Source organism: Urocitellus parryii, chromosome 15 (genome assembly GCF_045843805.1).
Source record: "Urocitellus parryii isolate mUroPar1 chromosome 15, mUroPar1.hap1, whole genome shotgun sequence".
Classification (NCBI taxonomy): Eukaryota; Metazoa; Chordata; class Mammalia; order Rodentia; family Sciuridae; genus Urocitellus; species Urocitellus parryii.
Genome location: NC_135545.1, coordinates 9,478,425 through 9,501,858, shown reverse-complemented (window position 1 = coordinate 9,501,858; position 23,434 = coordinate 9,478,425). Strand labels below are relative to the sequence as shown.

The 23,434-nt window shown below is 48.5% G+C and overlaps 1 protein-coding gene across 6 annotated transcripts in view; it reads right to left on the bottom strand.

Moving 5' to 3' along the window:
• The window catches only part of Zc3h4 (zinc finger CCCH-type containing 4), a 39,024-nt gene extending 16,373 nt beyond the window's left edge, over positions 1 to 22,651 (bottom strand). For 2 of the 6 annotated variants that reach the window (XM_026410428.2, XM_077793018.1), the window contains exons 1-7: positions 21,962 to 22,651; positions 5,358 to 5,577; positions 4,995 to 5,105; positions 2,518 to 2,740; positions 1,156 to 1,307; positions 399 to 495; positions 157 to 296 (exon numbers count right to left, since the gene is read on the bottom strand). In XM_026410428.2, coding sequence (XP_026266213.1) covers positions 157 to 296; positions 399 to 495; positions 1,156 to 1,307; positions 2,518 to 2,740; positions 4,995 to 5,105; positions 5,358 to 5,577; positions 21,962 to 22,122 — 1,104 coding nt within the window. In that variant the 5' untranslated portion in view covers positions 22,123 to 22,651. Of the gene's footprint in view, positions 1 to 156; positions 297 to 398; positions 496 to 1,155; positions 1,308 to 2,517; positions 2,741 to 4,994; positions 5,106 to 5,357; positions 5,578 to 20,241; positions 20,297 to 20,499; positions 20,562 to 21,702; positions 21,782 to 21,961 lie in introns of those variants that run through there. The other 4 variants (XM_026410427.2, XM_026410430.2, XM_026410432.2 and 1 more) reach the window with 4 other exon arrangements.
• Positions 22,652 to 23,434: the final 783 nt, after the last annotated feature.

The window sequence follows — 23,434 nt, the reverse complement described above, 5'->3', positions numbered from 1 at the left end:
GACCCACCCTGCAGGGAGTGCAGAGTTTGAACCCATGTGTGGAGTACTGGTGCACACAGGAGAAAGCTCTAGCATTCAGAGCTGCAGGCAGCTGGGACCTTGAGTTCTGTACAGCTGTGTGGGAAGGGGAGCAGCTCAGAACAAGGATCAACTCACGCCCATGTCGTCGTCATAGAAGTCCTCGTCATCGTTCATTCCGCTCTTATTCATCCCTCCACGACTTCCACCTCGACCACGACCCCGGCCCATGCCTTTCCCTCGGCCTCGGGAACCCCGGCCCCGGCCTCGACTCAACCCTGCAGAATGAGAGTGGGTTAGTCTGCTCCCCTTCCCAGGGCCTGAGTCCAGCAGCAGCTACCAGCCCCCAGCAGCACAGGGCACCTGAGGCCCCTGCCCACCTCGGCCTCGGCCGTCCTTGGACCTGCGGTACTGGTTCAGCTCCTTGGAATACTCATCATAGTCATCATCGCCCATTGGCTCCTCGCTTTCTCCATACTGGAATTCCAGAAAGACAGAAATGGCAAAAGAGTGTCACAGAGGAACAAGGAACATTCCCTACACACCCTGCCTCCTAGGCACTGGAGTGTGGCTGCCTCAACAGTGGGTGGTCCTGGTCCTTCCTGTGAAGCCCTCATTGGGGAGACTCCTACCTCCCAACCACTGGGCAGAACCAGTAAGGCACACTATGGACAGCTGTCTGGCTATAAAAGAAGTGGCGGCTCATTGTGTCCTGGCTCAGAAAGGCCACAGAATGGTGACCTTGCAAGGCAGGAACAGAACACTGCATGTCTTCTGTAGGGACAAGGAGCCTAAACACATATTCCTGGGCCTGGGGATGTAGCTCAATGATACAGCATTTGCCTAGATGTGTGAGGCCCTGGGTTCAAGCCCCAGGAAAGAAAGAAAAACAAAGAAAGAGGGAAGAATAAATGAAACTTGTCTCCAAGGACAAAGTTGCTTCACAACTAACCCTTAGATACTTTTGCTGTTTCAATCCATATGAAGGTTTTATCTAATGCAAAATGAACATTTTAAAGCACATTAAGCAGCTACTTAAGGCCTTCCTTTCCTTCAGAATGTTCCTGTGTCCTTCCACCTTAGCCAGAGAGCCCACCAGCCACACTCTTGTCACTCCATGGCTACAGAAAACCTTACTTCCATCTCCTCCTCGTAGAAGTCCTCTTCGTCGTCGGGGTGGTCTCCCACAGAGCCTCTGCCCCGGCCTCGGCTGCCCCTGCCCATGCCTCGGCCTCGGGATCCTCCACGGCTTCCTCGGCCCCTGTAGCCTCTGCCCCGGCCTCGGCTGCCTGCACAGGGATTGGAATAGAGAGCATGATATCAGAGCAGATCCCATCAGCAAGAAAGAAGATAACTCATCTCCTGCCGCTCAATCACTGCATCTTCCTGCTTCTTCAGGAATCCTCCCAGCTTCCCTGAGAAGATTAAAAGTCCCCTGGTTCCTCAGCACTCCTGACATACAGCTACTACAGCACTGACAACCCTGCTTCATGGGTACCGGCCACTTAGCTGTTCAACACAGCAGCCACCAGCCACACATGGCCAACAAGCACCTGGAACAGGCTAGTCCAAGCTAAGAGAGGCACAGAGCCCAAACCAAACACTGGTTTCCAAAGACTTAGTGGGGAGAAAAAGAGATAGAGTGTATAATATCCCACGTGTCTGCTTTGAGTTCATACTGAAATACACTCTGAATACACAGGTTGATTAAACTGGTTGTTAACCTGTTTCCTGGCACTTTGTCAATGTGGACACTAGAATATGAGAACTGATGAGTGGCTCACATTCCAATGCCACTGGACAGCACCGGCGGAGGGTTTCCCCAAATCACAGAGCCTGCCCCCGGGAAACAAATGAAGGCCGCTCTAACAAAAAGCTGGGCCTCAGGCAGGGTCACAAGGCTAAGAACCTCTGAGCTGTAAGATTCTGGAAGCCCCTTGGGCTGGTTGCCCTTCTGGCAGGAGACAGTTCTAAGAGATTAGGCTGGGCTGCTGTCACAGTGCTCAGCCCTCCCCTATCTTCCTGCCACAGGTTCAAGGTTCAGAGGTGGTGGCAGCTGCACAGACTGCAGCTGCACTGTCAGGTAATGGGAGTAGGGAGGGCTGGGGATGGGCAGTGCCACTGAGGATTTCAGTTATTATTATCCTAGTCCAGGTGACAGAGACATTAAGCTGTCCCTTCTCACTTTCCTCAGAGCTGACCAGAAAGTGAATTTAAAAAGAAAACACCCTCAGCCACGCTGGCCTCCTCCCGGCCTCCTCCCTGCCACTGCCTAGCTGGGGATCCTCTTCCCACACTCCTCTGTGGCTAACCTTGGTCCCTGTGTCCTGCGTAGTTCCCAGAACTTCTTTATCTCTTTCTCTCACCCCTAAACAGCTGCCTGCGTCTCCTCCTGGACATGAGGAGCTCCATGAGCAGGGCCTGTGGTCAGCCTGGCTCTGCGTGGCCCCTGCCCGGCAACCACTTAGCCCTAGAGAAGAATCTGCTGGAAGGGCTCACCTCGGCCCCGGCTGCTGCCCTCCTTGGCACGCCGGTACTGGTTCAGCTCTTTGGTAAAGTCGTCGTAGTCCTCCTTGCCCATGTCCTCCTCCTCATCTCCCTCATACTCCCCATACTGCTCATTCTCATAGTCTTCATACATGCTGTAGCCCTTGCTGTCCATCTTGGAGTAGGCCTTTTTGGGCAGGGGCGTGTTGTGCGATGGGGGGTATTGCTGGTGGGACTGGGCCCAGGAGAGAATCAGGAAGAGAGGGTGAGTCAGGCCTCATGGACTGGGGTCAGAACCACCAAGGTTCCCAAGGATTCCTGAACTGACTTATCTGAGAGTCTCTACTGTCCCTGGGTAGAGACCACTGCTGGGCCTCAACCACTCTGGAGACCAATCTATCAGGGGGCCCACATATTTCTGTCTTTCAGAAACAGCTAACGCTTGAAAGAAAAACTGAGATTCAGACCCCATGATCCCTGAAAAGCCAAGGGCAAGAGGCAGTATTTTCCAAGAATGCAGAGCAAGAACATTTGGGGAGGGGCCTATAGGTAGGAAGAGTGCTCCTCGGTCAAAATTTTTTTAGGGCCCATAGCACACAGCTACAATCCCAGCAATTCAGGAGGACCTCAAGTTTGAGGCCTGCCTGTGCAACTCAGTGAGAACTGAAGCAACCTAGTGAGACCCACTCTCAAAACAAAAGTCAAAAGGGCTGGGGGTCTAGCTCAGTGGTAAAGTGTCCCTGGGTTCAATACCTAGTACAAAAAAAATTTTGTTTTTCCCTGTATGGCCTGGAAATCCAATTTAATGATCTGCTTTTTTTTAGTCAAACTAGACAGCTGTTTCAATTGTTGTTTTACAAAGGTGTCCTAGTGCCAAAAAGTGCTGGATGAAGAAAAAAGAAACATTCAAATGGAAGCAACCAAGATATCCTTAAAAAAAAAAAAAAAAGTCCTTCAATAGTTATACAAAGAAAGTGTGGTTTACCCAGACAATGGTGCATCATTTAGCAATGAAAAGAAATGAGCTACAGAGCAATGAGAAGTAACACAGGAACCGTAAGTGCACAGTGCTAAGGCCAGGCACAGGGTGCACACACAGAGTTCCAGCTGCTTGGGAGGCTGAGGCAAGAGGATGGCTTGAGTCCAGCCTGGGCAATACAGGCAGACCCCATTTCAAAAACAACAACAACAAAAACAACCCAAACATATTGCTAAGGGAAAGAAGGTAGTCCAAAAATGCTACAGATGATTCCAGCTATGACATTCTGAAAGAGCCAAAACTATAGAGACAGTAAAAAGATCAGTGGTCTGCAGCGAAGTTTTTTGGGCAGTGAAACTACTGTGAAACTGTAACAAAATCCAAAGAGCTACAGGACCCTAACAGATTGGACCATGATGGATACAAATGTATCCAGCAGGTTCATGAATTATAACAACTTATCACACCAATGCAATATGTTAATAACAGGAAACTGAAGAGAAAGACAAGCAAAGGGAACCCTGCACTGCCTGCTCAGTTTTATGTAAACCTAAAACTATTCTACAAAATAAAGTCTATTGATTTAAAATATCTACAATAGTCATAGTAAAACTCAAAATACAGATATATAGACATGCTCAGAAATTCTTGAGCATATGTCAAAAGGCCTGAAAACTCTCATTCACAATTCAAGCCCACGCTGTCCCCTCCATTCCTGGCCTCTCTCAGATCTGAATCTTCTCAGCTATGCCATTGGACAATCTTCCAATATGATGGATGACGCTGAGTCATAGGATGATGCTGTCTCTCCAGCTTTAAAAAGAGCTACTAACTTTTCAACATTTCTTATCAGAATCTGAAAATTCACATAGATTTCTTTCTTACGGGTTCTTCTGGTGGAAAAAATGTACACACTCTGAACAAATAACACAAATTTGTTCTTAAGCTCAGAGATGTAATGGGGTATTTAGCTTCCCACTACGCAAACCTTGAGATAATTTACTCTCCTGGCCATTTCATTCTCTTGCCAATTTCCCACAAAAGATCACTTATGAATGTCAGAAAGCAGTCAGCTGTGACCTGAGGCAGTGAAACACACTGAATCCTGCTGAAGCCCTGGGAGTCATGTGCCGAAAAGGCTCAGGAGCAAGCCTTATGGAAATCAACCACTGCCTGGGTTCAAATCCTAGCTCCTCCACTGACAACTGGGTAGCCTTCCTAAAATTTTCTAAAGACTCAGTTTCCTCATCTATAACATAGGATGAAACAATACCTAACATCACAGAATTAAAATCTATATAAAATGTGGGTAGCTGTAGACTCCTAGAGCTGTGAGCCCCAGGATAACCCCTGGGAGGCTGGAGGCCACCCCTCTTCCTCTCTTAGAAAAGACAGTGCTGGGGACTCTATCTTGGCTGGGAGGAGTATAGGCAGAACTGCTAGAATTTAAAGGCGGACTAGGGGTGCAGCTCAGAGGTAGCTCAGCGGGGCCCTGGGCAGTGCCACTCACAGGTGCATATGGGGGGCTGTATTCCCGGTACTTGCGGTGCCCCTTCTCGCTGGGGCTGAAATCCGAGTCATCTGAGAAGTCAGAGAAATCATCACTGGAAGAAGCATGGCGCTGCAAGGACAAGGGAAGTGGAGTTAGCAATGTGCTAAAGGCTGCACTGGCACAGCCAGCCCCAAGACAGGCAAGGCTGGAATGTGCCAGAGGGCCCTGTGCTCCAACCAAAAGACCTCACCTGGGGCACTCAGTGGCAATGAAGCATAAGCTCTTTAAAAGAAAAGTCTTTACCCACTTCAGGGCAGGAAAAAAACATCATTATTGAGAGTGCCCTCAGGCAGGCCGGTGCAGGAGCCTTCCTGGACCTACTTTGTGCTTGGATTTCCTCCTCTTCTTCGACCTCCGCTTCTCCTTCTCCCGCTCTTTCTTCCTTTTCCGCTTCAGTCTCCGGTGAGACTTCTCCTCATCCGAGTCACTATGGTGCTTTTCTCCCTTTTCTTTCCGACTCCTCTCAGGCCCTCCGGGGGTGTCTTGGGTCTCCTCAGCCCCATCATCTTCCAGTTCACCTTCCTCCAACTCACCATCTTCCCTACAAACCAACCCCAAAGTCAGCATGAACCCGTGGGTGGGACAGAACCCAAGGACTCTGGGCTGGAGGAGGCCCAAAAGCCATGGGGCAAGAGCTGCAAGCCCCAGACAGACCCTTCCTCTCTAGAAGGGCTGTGCTTAGGATTCTAACTTGGCTGGGAGGAGTGCACATAGAGAACTCCTAGAATTTAAAGGCCCCACCACTAGCAGACTAGGAGCGTAGCTCAGAGGCCTTGCGGGTGCTCTATTCCCAGCAAAGAGAGACACAAAGAGAAAGCTATGCCACTAACAGGGACAAACCCACACCGGGATTTTCCATAGGTTGAGTTTTAAACAAGAAAAGTATCAGGTTCTGTGGTCATGTGAATTCAAAGTCTCACCCTGGGTACTGTCAGAGGGTTCCCAGAAGCCCTGCCGTGCAGCACCCACTCAGCTCTGCTCTGGAGCATTTACAAAACTCGCCTGATCACAGAAGTTCCAGATCTCAGGGAACCCCGACTGTATCCTCCCAGCAAAATGACCTGCTGCCCAGGGCCTTGGCCCCTGGAGCCGCCCAGCCAGCTGAGCATCTGCTCTACATCTGAACAAGGCTGAGAGGGTCATGGTTCTCAACCAAGACTACCCCTCAGCTTTCTGGTTGCCCACAAACAGGCCTCAGAACACCAATGCACCCTACAGAAGGCCCACAATCACCACTGGTGAAGAGGCTCTGGCCTCCACTACTGGTCTGGGGTTGGGGGTCACAGATGGACAGGGACACCACAGAGGAGAAATGTCTCAATCCCCTAATGAGGTCCTCACATGGTAGGTGACCCTGCCTTCTCTCCCTCCTGACAGGCCTGGCCTCCACGTTTCCCTTCTGGACCCCTCCTACAGTGTTGCTGGCCCTGTCAATCCCCCCATGGCCCACTACTTTAAAAAGTAAAAGTGGTCTCCAAACATGAAGACACCACCTGCAGGACACTGGATGTATGGGTGGGGTGAGGGAGGGAGAAATAGGGTTAAGGAGGGAGCAGCAAGAAAAGCAGCCAACTTTCAAGCCAAACCCACAGACAGTTCTCACAACTACAGAAGTTGGTAAAGGAAAAAAAAAGTAAAATTTTTAAAGCTCCCCAAATTCCTCATGAATGATCACCGCAAGGTCCACTGTAAGCATGAAAATCTCTTCCATCTCAATTGATTAGGGCACAAAAAGAGACGAAGGTGAGGTCAAGAGTAACGGAATAGGGGCTGGGATTATAGCTCAGTGACAGAGCGAGCAATGGAATGGGCCAAGGATCCAAAGCGATAATCCAAGGGGAATGGACCTCGGTAGGGAGGCTGTAGCTTAGGAAAAACAGCCAGTCAGGAGCCCCAAAGGCTCTAAGGTGAACTCTGGAAAAGCAACAAACTGCCACTTCCTGAGGACTCTCCACAGCCCTTTCACCAGCACTGTCCCCTTGGCCCACCTCAGGGATGCTCCCAAACACTAAGGAGGCCCTCAAGAGGGGCTTCTGTGTTAATCTCACGCCATTTTAAAGTGGACAGGTCTCGTTTACAATGCCAAGTGGCCCAGCCCTGCACATACCCAGAGGCAGAGGTCAAGGGCCACTTCTGAAACAGATTATAGGACACAAAGCTCTTTCTTCTATTTCAAAGTAAACAAAGAGAAGTGACCATGTGCAGCTCATGTTGTTCCCTCCTAAACCACCAGGTTGTCCCCAGCTGCCCCTACAGGCAGACGCTGATCAAAGGTGGGATCAGGGTGGGGCAGAGGGCAGCATTCCTGACAAGTGAGGCACCTTCCCACAACACTAGCCAGGGTGGCCTCGCCCACGCTGAAAGCACCATCTGAGGATGAGCACATGCCAGAGGCACAGCGTGTGTCTGCATGTGCAAGACCCTGGGTTCCATCCCCAGCACCACACACACCCCACTTGACTGGGGAAACTGGTTGGGTCCTGAGCGAGAAACTGTTACTCAGTGACACAGCAAACTTCCTGCTCTGCAATCACTGCGAGATGGCGCCTGGAGCAGAGCAACTGACTGGCCCGTCCCTGATGGGAATACTGTGGGCAGGCCAGAGCCACACCTTGGAGAAACAGGGGACAGACTGCGTAGGCTACAAATCCATGCAAAAATGCTGAAGAGAGGACGGCCCTCCTCACTGTAGTGTGGAAAGGGCCAGCCTGAGAGGGACGTCATCGCTGTCTTATAACTCAATCCACAAAGCAGTCTCCATGATACAGGCGGAAGATCCTACCTAGGGTCTGCTGAGGCCTGCACTCTAGGCTCACATGCCAGGGCGCAGGGGCCAGCTGCTCGACATCTAACACACAGGAACAGGAGGGTGAGGGACGTGACAAAAGACCATCTGTGGAACTCGAAAGCCCTAACCACTATCGAGAATGATTCTAGAAGAAAGCCTGTCCATTACAAAGGCCTCATCAAGACTGGGAGGACAGCACACAGCTCCAGCCTACGGAGCATTCTGCCAAGGAGAGAGTCCTTGCCCCACCTAAACTAACAGTCATGGGCACATCAGGCTTGGCACGAATCAACCACATTCTGCACAAAGCAGGCAGGGAGAACCTGGAACTTTTTTTTTTTTTTCCCCTAGAACTGAGAAAAGCTGAAAAAGAAACAGGAATTAAAGAAAAAAAAAATCACTGCTGATTTATAAAGGGGTATTGGGATGGTGACACTGGATGGGTTGCTGGGCATTCCCAGTGCCATCTAGTCTTGGCATGCCTTCAGCCCCCAGAGTCCCAGGATAACCTCTGCAGGTGGTTATTACATAGGAGACACCCTCCCTGCATGAATATTAGGTCTGGTTATTTCCTTCAAACTCTGTTCAACAGAAACAACAACAACAAAAAAGAAATCAAGCCCACTGGGAGAGCTGGGAAATCCTGAGGGCCATCCACACCACTGCACAAAGGCAGCCTTCACAAAACAGCAACCAGGTTTAAGCAGTGCCACTTAACAGGCTGCCAGCAAAATCCATGTCAGAGTGGGATTAAATACCAAGGGAGCACGCTTAATAGACTGTGACATAATCCCCCAAGAAAAGTGGGGGAAGCCCCACTGCGCTAATCATTTCAATCTAGACCTGCCAAACCCTCTTGAGACAAGCACGCGGGAGAAAGCCTGCAGTGGCGGCCTGCACAGAGACCGCTTCATTCCTACAGCCCAGACTGGCAATGCCCCTACACGGCCACAGCTGGCTCTACTGCCAGAGCCATCAGGGACAAGAAATTAGCTGCACTGGGGAACGCTTGGAACTGGCCCCCAGGAAGAAATAAAAAAAGGCCAAGAGGTAGCTCTGCCTCCAACTTCCTGGACAAAGCTTCCATGGCATCCAAGTTTCCATTTTGAGAGCTGGCTGCTCCTCCTCTTGGGTCAAAAAATAGATCTAGACGCCTGGCCTGGCCAATACCAACTGAGCCAACTCCACAGGGCCCGGAAGCATGCAGGGTTCATCACATACCACGGACTTGGCAAAAACAGTACTTGGAAATGAGATCTCATTTCCACAGCAGGCTGGTGGAAGGGACAACATGCTTCTTCCTACAGACCCAAGAAACTCCACCAGCTTGGCCTCTACCCTAACATGTGCTCCTGCTATGTGACCCAACCCTTGGTTTTCTAGTCTGAAGAACGGGATAACAGCAGTACCTACCTCAAGGGCTGTGAAGGCTAAATGAGATAATATGAATAAAGCCCTGGTCATGGGGCAGGCACACAAGTTAAATATTAGTTACTTACTGGTTTTAAGAACCAGTCAGAACTAGGCGAGATGGTGTACACCTATAATCCCAGCGGCCCAGGAGGCTGAGGATCTCAAGTTCAAAGTCAGCCTCAGCAACTTAGCAAGGCCCCAAGCAACTTAGAGAGACCCTGTCTCAAAATAAAAAATAAAAGGGGCTGGAGATATGGCCAGTGGTTAAGCATTTCTGGGTTCAATCCTCAGCATCAAAAAAAAAAAAAAAAAAAAAAAGCAACCCAGTTACAATCAGCATGCCTCATGTGGACAACCCTACAATGGCTGGAATGCTGCCCAGGAAGCACACATCACCTTCCTGAGGGGACACTGCTATCTGCTAGCCAACAAGCTCCCACTCACTTGGCCCAACTGTGCCCAACCATTCTCTCCCAACCAATTCTGCTGGTCAAACTGAAAAAAATCAACATCTCCCCTTCCTTAGCTCTAATCTATGTGGTACTGGAAGGCAACCCAGTGACTACCCAAGAAGAAAAGACACGGGAGAGCTGAGACCCAGGAAGAAGGGACAAAGGCCCCTGTGAGAAGAAAGCTTGCAACATGGCAACTCTCTACACAACAGGGTTGGAAGAAGCTGGGAGGGGCCAGGGGCCTGCGGCTCTACCTGGTTTACGAGGGAGAAAAGAGGCAAACACAGAAAGATGGAAGCTCATGGGAACAGTGGCTGTTACCTGAAGATCATGAGGCGGATAGGTTAATGTGAAGGTCAGGGTTATGACCATTAACTGCCCAGACTCTCAACAAATTGCCTGGGTAGGCTCTGAATGACCCATTAACTAGGGACAAAATCACAAAAATTACAAGGAGGCTCCACCTCTTCAAATGTTTAACGACCAGCCTAAGTGCAGGAGCCGAGGATCGCAACCTGACCCTGCAGACGGCCGCTCACTAGAGCGAAGGCACAGGCCTTTCCATGAGAAGACTGGCTCAGGGGCTGCGCCCACGACCTTCCCTGATTTAGGAAGTGGTAGAGCAGCCCCGCGGGGAAACTGAGGGCGTTTCAGAACCAAGAAATTCTTGAAATAAACCTCTGGGTCTTGCACGTGTTTTTCAGTGTCCTTACTACCTAGTTCATCAATCAGAAACCAAGAGCAAATGGGCTTTCCCTTCCCCTCTTCAGAATTCTTAAGTGTAGTCATAACCTGCTCTGTGATGTCACAACATTTCCATGGAAACCTGCCCATAATATGGCACCAGCCGAGTGGCAGGCACAATGCCACCTGGGAAGAAGAGAAGGCAGCCACCCCTCCACACCCCGCCCTTCAGTGTGAGCAAGACTGCAGCCTGACACAGGCATCCAATGCAAATCACCTCAAGCATTTTGAACCTGACTGAGATATAACTGCTTATTATTAATTTTGTTAGGAGTGATGTTGGATTTCTGGCCTATATTTAAAAAAAAAAAAAAAAAAAAAAAACTTAGGCAGATGCGATGGAGCATATCTGTAATCCTGATCACACAAAGGCTGAGGCAGGAGGACCGAAAATTTGAGACCAGTCTTGGCAACTTAGGGAGGCCCTGGCCAACTTGCCTTACAATTTAAAGGGGCGGGGGTGGTGGTGATGATGGTAGAATACCCCTGGGTTCAATCCCCAGTACCAAAGAAAAGAAAAACAGGGCTGGGGATGTGGCTCAAGCCGTAGCGCGCTCGCCTGGCATGCGTGCGGCCCAGGTTCGATCCTCAGCACCACATACCAACAAAGATGTTGTGTCTGCCGAACACTAAAAAATAAATATTAAAAATTCTCTCTCTTAAAAAAAAAAAACAAAACAGATTTATACTGAAGAATTTATGGGTGAAATGTTACTTTAAAACAGGCAGATATGGGGGGACAAGGTAATGGAATAAGCCAAAATTGGCAAAATACAGATAATTATTGAAACTGGGTGGTGAGTATATGGTGGCTTATTATACCATTTTTTCTTTACTTGTGTGGTAAAAATTTTCATGATAAAAAGTTAAAACAAAGCTAGGTGCAGTGGCTCATGCCTGTAATCCCAATGGCTCAGGAGGCTGAGGCAGGAGGACTGCAAGTCAAAGCCAGCCTCAGCATTTTAATAAGACCCTAAGTAACTTAGTGAGACCCTGTCTCTAAATAAAATATTTAAAAAGGGCTGGGGATGTGCTCAGTGGTTAAGCTCCCCTGGGTACAAGCTCTGGTACCAAAAAAGTTAAAGCTCAGAGTAGGCCAGGTGCAGTGGCATACACCTGTAATCCCAGTGATTTGGGGGGCTGAGGTAAGAGAATCTCAAGTTTGAAGCCAGCCTCAGCAATTCAGTGAGACCCTCAGCAACTTAGACCCTGAAAGGGTTGGAGATACAGCTCAGTGGTACAGCACCCCTGTGTTTAGTCCCTGGTACCAGAAAATACATAATAAAAAATAAAGCTTAGGGGCTGGAGTTGTGGCTCAGTGGCAGAGCGCTTGCCTAGCATTTATGAGGCAGTGGTTTCAATCCTCAGCACCACATAAACATAGATAAGTTATTTTAAATAAAGGCATTGTGTCTACCTACAACTAAAATAATATATATTTTTAAATGAATGCATAAAGCTTAGAGTGGGACCACCTCAGCAATGTGAGAAGACTGTGAGGGAAAGACAATGTTAATTTCCCAGCAAAGAACCAAAGTGTAGGGTGTGGGATCTCCTTGGCACTCACCAAGACCACACCCCATCTGCCCAGCTTTCCTGAACTCCCAAGCCTGCCTGAGTACCTGAGGAGAGCTGTGAAGTCCCAAAGCAGCAGGTAGAAGTCAATACTAATGTTCTACAGCACCATGCTTGTATTCCTCTGACTGCAGAAACCAGCAAACTCACGAGGCAGTACTTCATCCCATTTAAAGGATCAGCAAAAAGACTCAGATGGAAAAAAATCTGCCCATAGGATCACAGCAGGAAGCAGCAGGATTAGAACAAGGATTTGACCCCAGTGCTGTCTTTTTGTTTTTTCCCTGTACCAGGGATTGAACTCGGGGGCACTAAACTACTGAGCCATATCCCTAGCCCTATTTTTTGTATTTTATTTAGAGACAGAGTCTCACTAAGTTGCTTGGTGCCTTGCTTTTGCTGAGGTTGGCCCCCAAATCACTGGGATTACAGGCGTGCAACACCATCACCAGCAACAATGCCCAGCTCTAAACAGAAATTACCTGTAAAAGAATCATTTATTTTAAAAAGGACAACTGACAAAACTCACTCTAAAATTTACAACAAAAAATAAGACATAAGAACAGAAAACAGACTAAATCCATATTCCAAGAAATGGCAGAATGAGGCACTAAAACATTGTGGAGCAAGTTTTTTTTTTTTTTTTTTTTTCTGGAGGGGGAGGGGGACCAGGGATTGAATTCAGGGGCACTCAACCACTAAGCCACATCCCCAGTCCTATTTTTTGTATTTTATTTAGAGACAGGGTCTCACTGAATTGTTTAGTGCCTCACTTTTTGCTGAGGCTGGATTTGAACTTGCAATCCTCCTGAGCTGCTGGGATTACAGGTGTGTACCACTGTGCCCAAAGGAGCAAGTTTCTTTTTTTCCCTCCCTGGTACTAGGGATTGAGTCCTTTTTTTTTTTTTTTTTCTTTTCTTCCTAATCTTGTAAGACAGAGTCTCACTAAGTTGCTTAGGGCCTTGCTAAATTGCTGAGGCTGGCCTGGAATCTGAAATCCTCCTATCTCAGCCTCCTGAGTTGCTGGGATTATAGGAGTAGCCACCAGGAGTATGCTACCATGCTCCGGGTACAAGTTTCTTTCTTTTTTTTTTTTTTTTTCTTTTAATATTTTTATTAGTTGTTGATGGGCCTTTATTTTACTTATTTATATGTGGTGCTGAGAATCGAACCCAGTGCCTCACACATGCTAGGCAAGTGCTCTACCACTGAGTCAGAACCCCAGCCCTTCTTAAACACTCTGCATCCCAAGGCAACAACGGAGCCTCCAGGATGGGGTCTGGGGAGAATCCCATGAGCCCACATAAATAAAGCAATGGGTATAACCCTAGCTTATGTTAAATGTTTAGAAATGCAAACACATGAGGTCAATACAGTCCCTCCAATATTGAACGAAGGGAATGGTGGCATTCAAAAGTCTGAGAACACTTGAATAGTTCAGGAGCTAAGAGGACAGGAAGATCTAAACAATCTTAGTGAAAAAACAAATAGGACTCATCCCAAGACAGAAAGCAATGCAAATCCAAGGGAGGGAGGTTTTGAAGTCCTGTAATGGGAAATGGAGCACCTCACCCTCAAATGTACAGCAGCCACATTGAGGTCAACCAAGCATACAATCCTCGCAAGTGGACAGTCCATGTAGAACTCAAACAGTCCAACCAAGAAACCCAGCCTGCTAGAGCAGCCTTGTCTGCCGAAACACAGTTGCCATTTCCTTCCCCAACTAGCCGTTCTTCACTGGCCCAACCTCTGAAAATGCTCTTGTTCAGCAGCATGACTCTCAGATCCAAGTTCCTCCTGGCAGATGAACTTCCAGAATTTGCTTCTTAGTAGTAAAGGAAAGTTTTCTAACCACCTTTCACACCAACCCAGTTTTAGATGGCTTAAAGTCGCACAGGCGCTGGGTCACATGCAAGCAGCCCACTTTCTATACTCCGGAGAGTAATGTCAAATTATTTAACTTGGGGACGAAGGCTTGACCTTGTTTATAACTTTTTAGGGGAACTCATCTGGTTCCATTCAACATACATTCAACCAAGACAAAGTTTTGCTATCTTCCTCTAAAAAGAATTCTTGGCGAAGGAATCATGAAATTTCTTATTTAGACACCACTTCTCATGAGGGCTGGAACAGTAGCTGAGCAGTAGAGCACTCACCTAGCACATGCGAGGCCCTGGGTTCGATCCTCAGCACCACATAAAAAAAATAAAATAAAGGTATTGTGTCCAACTACAACTAAAAACTAAATATTACAAAAAAAAAAAAAAAGAATTTCTCATTAAGAGCTGCAAAATACAATTATTAACTTCCAGTCACCTGTGGGTTCCTTGTGGGCAACATCTCAGTACCTGGGTTTGCAAGGACCCAGCAGGGGCGGGGGTACCTAGCCTGGGCTGGTACTCGCAGTAGTCCAGGCGCATGAGGCCTCTGTGGCGGCCATTCACACCCTTTTTGTCAGTTTCTTTAACACAAAGGATAGAAAATTTCCCAGGAACCTCCTTCAGCAACCTAACCACTTAAAACTCTGATGGAGTCATTATGTCTTTAGTCACAAACTCATTCTCCCTGTGTTTCAAGGGCTTCCAAATTGGCCCAAGCATGACGGTGCGCGGATCAAGACAAATGTGGCACTCCCAGGAACACAGCCCTCCTGTGTTGCATATTGGCTTCGGTTACTGTGACTGCTCCTGTCCCGTGCTGCAGCAGGGCCTGCCTGGAATCCCAAGGAAACCTAAGCCCTGGTGTCTGTTAGGAAAATGAGGAGGGCAATAATCCAAGCCACCTGCAGTGGTCATTTAGCCAAGTGACACTAATGTCTGGGCTCAGATCCCTTGGGTCAGGCCACAGCAGGGATGTGTTAGCAGTGATCTCCATCCACTCTGGGCCTCAAGAAGTCTCCAGTTACTTCTAATGAATGAAAATCCCTTTCATTTAGGAGTTCAAAGCCAGGGCTTGTGCCTCTACATTCACCAGGATGAGCAGGAGACAGGGATGATAGAGCTGTTGCAGACTGGGGGACAGGAGAGTGTAGCACACCCCCATTCTCTGGGGCCCACTCTAAACGGAATACCTGTATTCATTCCTTCCATTCCCTCCCACCAAAGAATAATGATGTCAGCTTCTGTGTAGGAACACCAGCCACCATGCCCACCACACAAGGGCAGGGGCCTGAAAACTTTCAAGGACTGGTGAGTAAACAGTTAGCTATGCAAGCTATAGGGTGGTCTTTGTCCCAACTACTCAACTCTGCCATCTGCCACTGAAGATACAAATGAGTATAGTCGTGTGACCACAAACTTCACCTACAAAAACGGCTGTGGGAAAGACCTACCGGTATCCTAAATGCAGTGGCTTCAAACTTTCTGACCCTGACTCAAGTCTCCTCCTCTACATTCCTCTCAAGTTTGAGAAAACTACTAACTACATTCTGCTTTTCCATCCTCTTTAGTTGCTTTTTTTTTCAAATGCAGAGACGAATCAATAAATGGACTTCATATCCCAATGATGACTTACCCTGCAGGTCTAGGACAGCAGAGTGAGTACAGAGTCAGGGTACAGGCTGCCAGATTCCAGTGGTGCCTCTAGCATACTAACTCCATGAACCCAGAACAAGGGACATTAACTTTTCAGTTAATGCTCAGGTTAAATGAGCTAATACAAGAAGCAGTCAGCAGGACTCTAGAGGACAGCCTTTGACCTTCCCATCAACAATGCACAGGTGGAAGTGCTACTGTTGCCCCTTTGGGAAGACAAAGGAAATTGACTTAGGAGCTTAATAATGTAGGAGTCGAAGCCCATTTGCCAGCTGCCCATCACTCTCCACCAGCAGAGGGTCAACCCCATGTGGAAGGGGCCCTGCTGCATCAAGCTTGATGGCTGAGGAGGAAACGCTATCCAATCTGGCATGACAGGAACAAGGAAGCCAGGTACTTAGCTAACTGTTAAGCCAAGGGGTCTCCTGAGGAATCTGCCTGTGAGCTGGCCACTGAGCCTAACCTTATTAATTTTCAAGACACCTACTTTGCAGTTGGGGATTAGCAGGCTGCAGGAGCTGCAGCAGCAGGAGCTACAGTATCCTCCATGAATGCCAGAAACTGCAGAAGGTACGACAGACAGAGAAGAAAGAAACTGGAGGCCTGGTAAAGGGAGGAACAATCAGCCTAGCCCTCCATGAAATTCTCAGGAAAGGGATCCTTGGCACACTCCAAAACATTTAAGAAAAGCACAGGACAAGCTGGATGCTAAAAGAACAAAACCTTAGCTGACTTGGCCAAATTCCACAGGGATTGCAGGATCCTGGATTTAGGACAGACCTTGCTCTCAGAGACTCTGTAAGGGTAAAGGCTTGGCCTAAGGCGATGGGACTTTTACCAGTGGTGCCAGGTTCTAGGTCCCTGGCTTCCCAGATCTCAGAGGCCTATCAGGGTACAACACTGACTCAGATTCCAGTCGCAAAACATAAACACTAATGATACGGTGAGCACTGGCTCAAGACACACCTAAGAAATGCCTTAAAATGGCTTCCACTTTCTTTCAACCCCAATCAGCAACTTGCTACTAAATAAGTGACAGGAACCCTGCAAGGTGAAAGATAAACTGACTTTCTTCAGAAACACAGATGTTAGTCTTACTTCTGTTTACACACCAGACTGTAAAAGTTCTATTTAGAATTTCCCCCTAGGAGGGAGTCACTGAATGTGGGTATTGTGTGGGTGTCTAGCAGTATCCATTTGACCACAATGACCCTGAGAAGTGAGCATTATGCTCAGGGCCCATGGCACACTGCCGGGGAGGGACCAGGCCTGAATGGTTTTATCTGACTCCAAAGCCCACATTCTTCCTTCACATCCTGTCACCACCTCCAATGTTCAAAAAGATGTCACCACTTGCTTGAAAACAGGGAGCTGAGTCACCAATTCACCCAGCTGCAACATGGCAAAAAATTACCAGACAGACCCTCTATTTAGAGCCTTTTTGGCCAGAGAAATAAATCACACTCCTAATAAATATCCTCTTTCTGCTTTAAAAAAAAAAATTCTAGCACCAATAAGCCAGGTCTTCATTTTTGCCAACTGATTAAGAATCACCCCATGTGGCTGGTTTGTGGCTCAGCGGTAAAGTGTTCGCCTAGCATGTGCGAGGCCCTGGATCTTCAGCACCACATTAAAAAAATAATTAATTAATTAAAGGTATTAAAAAAAAAAGAATCACCCCAGACGGTGATGTACTAGTAACCTATTTTAAAACTGCCCACCTCATCCCACATCACTACTAAAAACAAAATAAGCTCTGCACAATGTCATCAAGACTTCATCTACATTACTACCAAAAGCAAAAACACTCCATAGCGAAGACTAGGCCAAGAAATTTGGAAAGCCAAATTCACAAAGTCTGATTCCCCTGGAACAATCTCATTTTTTTTTGGGGGGGGGGGGCACAATATCTTTATTTATTTTTATGTGGTGCTGAGGATGGAACCCAGTGCCCCACACGTGGGAGGCAAGTGCTCTGCCACTGAGCTATAACCCCAGACCCAACAATCTCATTTTTATCTTAACTCATCCCAGTGAACTTTATGTGCCACTCAAACTGGCAGCTTTTCCATTCTATTAGGTTTTAATTATGAAACTGGCCTCAAACCATTCATTCAGACAGAATTCACTCCACCAATGAGCAGACTGCTGCTACAGGTCCTTAGGTTGGCTTAATAAATACCAATTGCCAGAAAGCTCTGGAACCTTCCCTTTTTCTCTTATTGCATCAACAGCTATGCTGCCAAGCTACAGGTTAAATGCCTTGCTCAACCAGACTATTTCAATTCTCTCTTGCTGTCACTCAAACTCCCAAAAGCAGGTCAGAACCAGTTGCTATGGCACTAGAAGATAGCATCCAAAGGGACCAAAATTAGGTTGTCTGAATAAGGTTTGACTTAAAGCTATCCAGAGACTTGGAAACAGTATCATTAAGCAATTTTAGCCATAGAAGTATTATTGTAACTGGATCTGGCCTACATGGAGAGATGTTTCTAAGGACTCAATAGTCACAAAAAATATAACAAAAGTGAACAACTTCAAGCAACCCTGAGACAGCCATTCTTTCCCATCAGGGTAGGTAAGAGATCTTAGATCCTAAGGAGCAGAGGTAGAGGCATTATCAAGTGATGAATTGCTAACGAGGGCCAACATGAAATTGTTATATGTTCAACTACAAGAAAATAAACAGACTCAAGAGTCAATGTTCACCTCTGACATGTGACGCACTCCAGGAAAGCCACAGGTGCAAAACAACTTTCCTTTGGGATCAGCCTTCCTGACTAAGGCAAAACCACAATAGTGGCTTTCTAAAATAACTAGCTCTATGTAAAGAAAATTCTGGCTTGTCAAGAATCAAAAATGTAAACTTTCAGAGCAAATCAAAACCCTACAGGAAGAGAGGACAGACTGGGAATTGGAAAGCCCTTCTGGGGAATCCTTTTCTTTGGAAAAGCAAACTGGAAAGGAATAAAAAAGGGGTTTGAGGTACAGAATCTTCATATTTTCATGATCACAAATTAGTTTGTTTCCACTGGGATTTTGATTTGCTTTCAAATTAAAACTCTCAGCCAGAGAAAACAAAGGAATTCAAAGTTACAAATGTTTAAGAATTGCTGTTAAATCAGGGATTCTGAGTGACACCCTTCTTTTTCTTTTGCAACATCCATTAATTTCATCATTTTCACTAATACTGGTACATCAGTTTGGGGGAGTTAAAAAAAAAAAAAAAGGTAGTACTGTGACATTTCAAAAACAAGGATTACCAAAATGCAGTTTGACTTAATAACTGGGGCTTCTTGGACTGGATGAATGAGATTCCTTTGAGGGGGGAAAAAAACAAAACAATAAATCACTGTGATATGTCTGAGAGCTTTTTAAATGTTTTTCAAATTCAGCTAATGACTGCTAAAACTTTCACTTACAAATGAAATTCTTATTTCCTTATAAAAGTAAATCTAAGTAAGCATTCTTCCATAATTTAGTAATTCTAAAACTTGGGTCCTCAGTTAACATCCAGTTTCTTAGCCCCTGCAGGAGGAACTTTACAAAGCATGGGAAACTTCGAGCAATTTCCTTTTGGCTGACACAGTGCACTGGATAGTGTGTTCGATTCGTGCTTCAGACTTTTTTTCAGGACACTGTACACTTTAGAGTCTTCTTCCTCCCATAACTGACTTTATACACCTAAGACCACCACTGCGCGGGGGGTTAAGTTGGCAACATATTACCAGGAAGAATAAAACAAGTGGCCTGCAAAATGCAGTTTACGTGTTTCCTCAACTAAATATGAGTGAACACTGTTTTCTCCTAAGAATGGAAAAAAGGAAACTGAGTCTCTTGGAGGGGATTAGGTGTGTTAGAAAGATTTCTCTAGCAAAATGTCAGGGACCAAAAGTGGGCCAAGGGAAGATGGAACTTCAACGTGTTTTGTCTTTTAACAGAAAAACTTATGCTTGTAAAATACATCAGAAGTACAGTGTTTGGTTCTGCAAGTCATTTTTGTTGTTTTTTTTCCTCGTAAGTGTAGGATGGGGAACTGGGGGCTGGAGGTGTTCTCTCCAACATGACTGGGCGTGTAACACGTTTGCATCAACTTTTCACGGTCAGACATGTGCTTTCTGAACAAAGAGCAGTGGAGACAGGCAGAGACTGGGGCTTGACACAGTTTACAGATTTTGTGCTTAAACAGTACTTTACAAATGACTTGCTCAATTTAAACGTCCATCACCATAAGAGACATTGGAGTAAAACAAGGAAATTGGATCTACTTGAACCACAATTTTTTTTTGAGGGGGGGGGGAGACTTTAACTTGAATTCAAATATCATAAACCAAATTCAGTAAGCTTGTCTCCTACACATGGACTTGAAGTATCCACTTTCCTCAAGGATGAAGGCTGGAGACAAAACAATGGGCTGATATGGAAAGAGAGATGCCAAGGGTCTGAAAACTTACATAGATTTTTGTCATGTTACAGTAATACTTTTTTTTTTTTTTTGAGAAAACTGTGTACGTCAATTTTTAAAAATTAAACATTGAAAGGATGTGCAAGTCTAAAAGGGCTCAACAGGGTTAGAATCCTGATTTGAACATATAAATTCATTCTCTCAAGCATCACTTTGGTCTAAAGGTGAGAAGGCAGGCAGGAAAGGGACAAAAAGAGGGAGATAATTGAATTACTCAATAAAAGAGGCTACTTACCATCCCAACCCATTGTAAGACATACACTTCTGACATAAGAGAACTCCTTAGAGGTCGAATAAAGCGTGTAAGCACCTTTGAGTAATGCACCTGCCCCTGGAGAGGGGGCCCCGGAAGCCCAACATGGGCTTAGCCAACAGACCTTTGCTAATCTGTTTATTTCCTTGAACTGGAGTCGGGCTGCGAAGGGCTGCGATTCCCAGGACGATACATTTAATTAGAACAAAACAGAAAAAAAATTTTTTTGTAAAAGCTCACCAAACTGCTGCACTTGTGTCTCTGAATGTGGGTGGCATTTCTTTTAAAAGGCAAAGTATGGTCTGTGAAGGAGAAAGGGAAAAAGGGGAGGTGGGAGTGGGGAGAAGGGGCCGTGGAGCCTGGCAAGGAAGCCCTGGCTGAGACACCGGTCTAAGAGAGGGTCTGCGCGGCTCCGAGACCGAGCTGTGTCCGGGCAGCCATCTGTCCAGCGCATTCTCTTTCCCTCCCCACCCCCACTCCCTCCAAGACTTGCTTTCCTGTCGGCTGAAACCCACCTTCCATTTTCAAACCCACTATCCAGCCACTTCTCCCCTTCCCCACCAGGAATGGGTGAGAGCGAAGCCTGCACCCCAAAGCCTCCAGCTCGAGCGGGGGAAACGGGCCCCCACCTCGCCCAGAAAGGCGCGGGGCTGGCCCCATTATCATCGCTAGAGAAGGGCGTGGGGGGTCCCATTTCGCACTCAATAAAGGGCAGGGGGCGTCCCCTTCCACCCCTTGCCAAAGCACTAAGAAACCTCTATTTCTCTCCCGGAAGAGATGGCGCCCCGTTTTACTAGGAAAGAGGGTGAAAAGAAAGTGGGGGAACAACTTCCTCTCCCCTCCCTGGCAAAAAAACAAACCTCACCCCCCAAAATAAGACTGAGAATCCTCCCCCAGGTCACCTACCTACAAAGAGCGAGGACCCCCCCCCCAAGGAGAAATATGGGGAAGTTGCTTTTCCCAAGAGGGGCTTTTGTCAAAAGGCTGGATGCACCCCCTAATCTGTCTTCTGGGGAATAGCTAAAAAACACCTCCCGCCAAAAAAAAAAAAAAATTTACAAGGTGCAAAACAGGCCCCGTCCAAATGACCCCCCATTAGGATGGAGACAAGACTGCACGAACCCCCACTTTCTGCCTCCTAAGAAAGCTCGGGTACCTATCCAAGTACAGCAAGGCACACCTCCCTCAGGAGAAAGGATACTGCCAGGGGCTGGGAGACCCCCAACTCCAAACACCTAAAGGGGGGCTGTTGCTCAAGAGCCCCCCAAAAAGGGACGGGAGCCCCTCCCCCATCCCCTTTCCCGAAGCCAGGCGACGGGCAGGCGGGCCGCTGGCTGCCAGCTCCCGGCGCTGGGGCAGCCAAGACCCCGGTGGGCCTCCGCAGCGCCCCCCGGCGCCCCCTCCCCAGGGCGGGCGCGGGGGGCCCGGGGGGCGCCTCCTCACCTTCCCCTCAGCATGGCGCCCAAAAAAGACAGAGCGAGAGCGAGGGAGAGCGGGCGAGCGCCGCGAGGGGGGGGAAACGCATGAGGCCGGGAGAGAAAGCAAGCGAGAAAGAGCGAGCGAGCGAGAGACACCCACCGACCCCGCCCTTCCTCCTCCTCCTCCTCCTCCGCGGCCCGGCCCAACATGGCGGCCGCCCCCCTTCCTCCTCCTCCTCTTCCTCCCCCCGGGGACGCTGCCCCGGCCCGGCCGGGGGCCTGACCTGTCGTCAGGGAGCGGGAGGCGGTGGTGGAGGAGGTGCGGGGTGGCCGGGCGGGCATCGGGGGAACACGGAGGAGACGAAGGCGTTGATGGCGGCGGTGGCGATGGCGGCGGCGGCGACTCTGATGGCGGCGGCGGGGGGGTCCCGGGCGCGGCCTCCATAGTTCCTTTGGGGGGGAGGGGATGTTAATGCACGAAAAAGGACTGCTTGGGCGTGGAGGGAGGGGCACACTTCAGCTCTATGGGCTCCTGATGGGAATTAGGTATATATTTTTTCGGTTTCGGCATCACCTCTGCGTCGACCTCCGCGTAGGCCGCGCGGCCTAGGCCCGGGCGTCCGCCCGCCGCCTGCTTTCTCTGCAGCCCGCCCTGCGGTAACTCGCTCACGGGCGCGGGGCCCTCATCGGGGCGAGAGCCCCCACACACACACACGCCTGCGGGCCCGGGGGCGGGAGACCCGGGAGACACGGACACTGGTGGGTGTTGGGTGTAATTAGCGCAGGCCGCGCGCAATGGAGCAAGCGAGGGGGAAGGGGAGAAGAGGAGAGCGAGCGAGGTGAGGTTAAAAAAAGGGGGGGATTTTAGGGAGAGAGGGAACGGGCCGCGGAGACCGGCCGACTGTCTGCCTGCCCGCCCTAGGTTCCCCGGCTTCCCGGCCCCCGCCGCAGTCAGGAATTCACACAAAATGGCGATACGGCCGGGACGAGCCCAGAGACTGAGGCGGGAGGAAGGGCGAGGAGGGAGGGGGAACTGAGAGGCGGAGGCCCAGGCCGCGTCACGCGGAGTAGGGGGCAGAGACTGCTTGCCCGAAGGCCGCCGGAAAGAGTCGAAGGGATAGGGCGAGGCCGAGGGCAGGCGGAAAAAGCCGAAAGCACATGAGAAAGAAACAGGGGGCTGTGATGAGCCAGAAAAAGCCGAAAGTAGTCTCTGCTACCAAAGCACGTGAAATCGAGGCGAGACGGAAAGAGCCGAATGTGAGGATGGCGGTGGGACTTGAGAGAAAACGGGGAACCGGAAATTGCCGAACAGGATCGAGACTCGGGAAGTGCCCGGAACTGAGAGAATCCGGAAAGGGCCGAAGACAGTGTAAGGATAGGCGATGGGAGACGGAAACAGCCGAAAGAGAAGGAGCCGGGTAATGGGGTTAAGAGAATTGACAGGAGTAGAACTGGAGAGGAGATTAATTGAGAGTAAATGATTTTGAGGAACTCGCCCCGGAGCAAGGGGGAAGAATCGAAAATTGTTAGATTAAAGGAAGGCATGAAGAGTCGAAAGTTTTTAGGTGAGAAAATTGAAGGAAAAAAAAATAACCGAAAGCTGGAGGCCTGTCCTTGGAGTCGGAGGTTTCCGGAGAAAGGGCGGGTGCAAAGCCGGCCCGGAGATGACATCACTGGCTAACTCAATCGATGACGTCATCCTTGGGTGGGGAGGATGCCTGGAAGTGCCTTCAAAATTGAAACCTTGAACTAGTAGA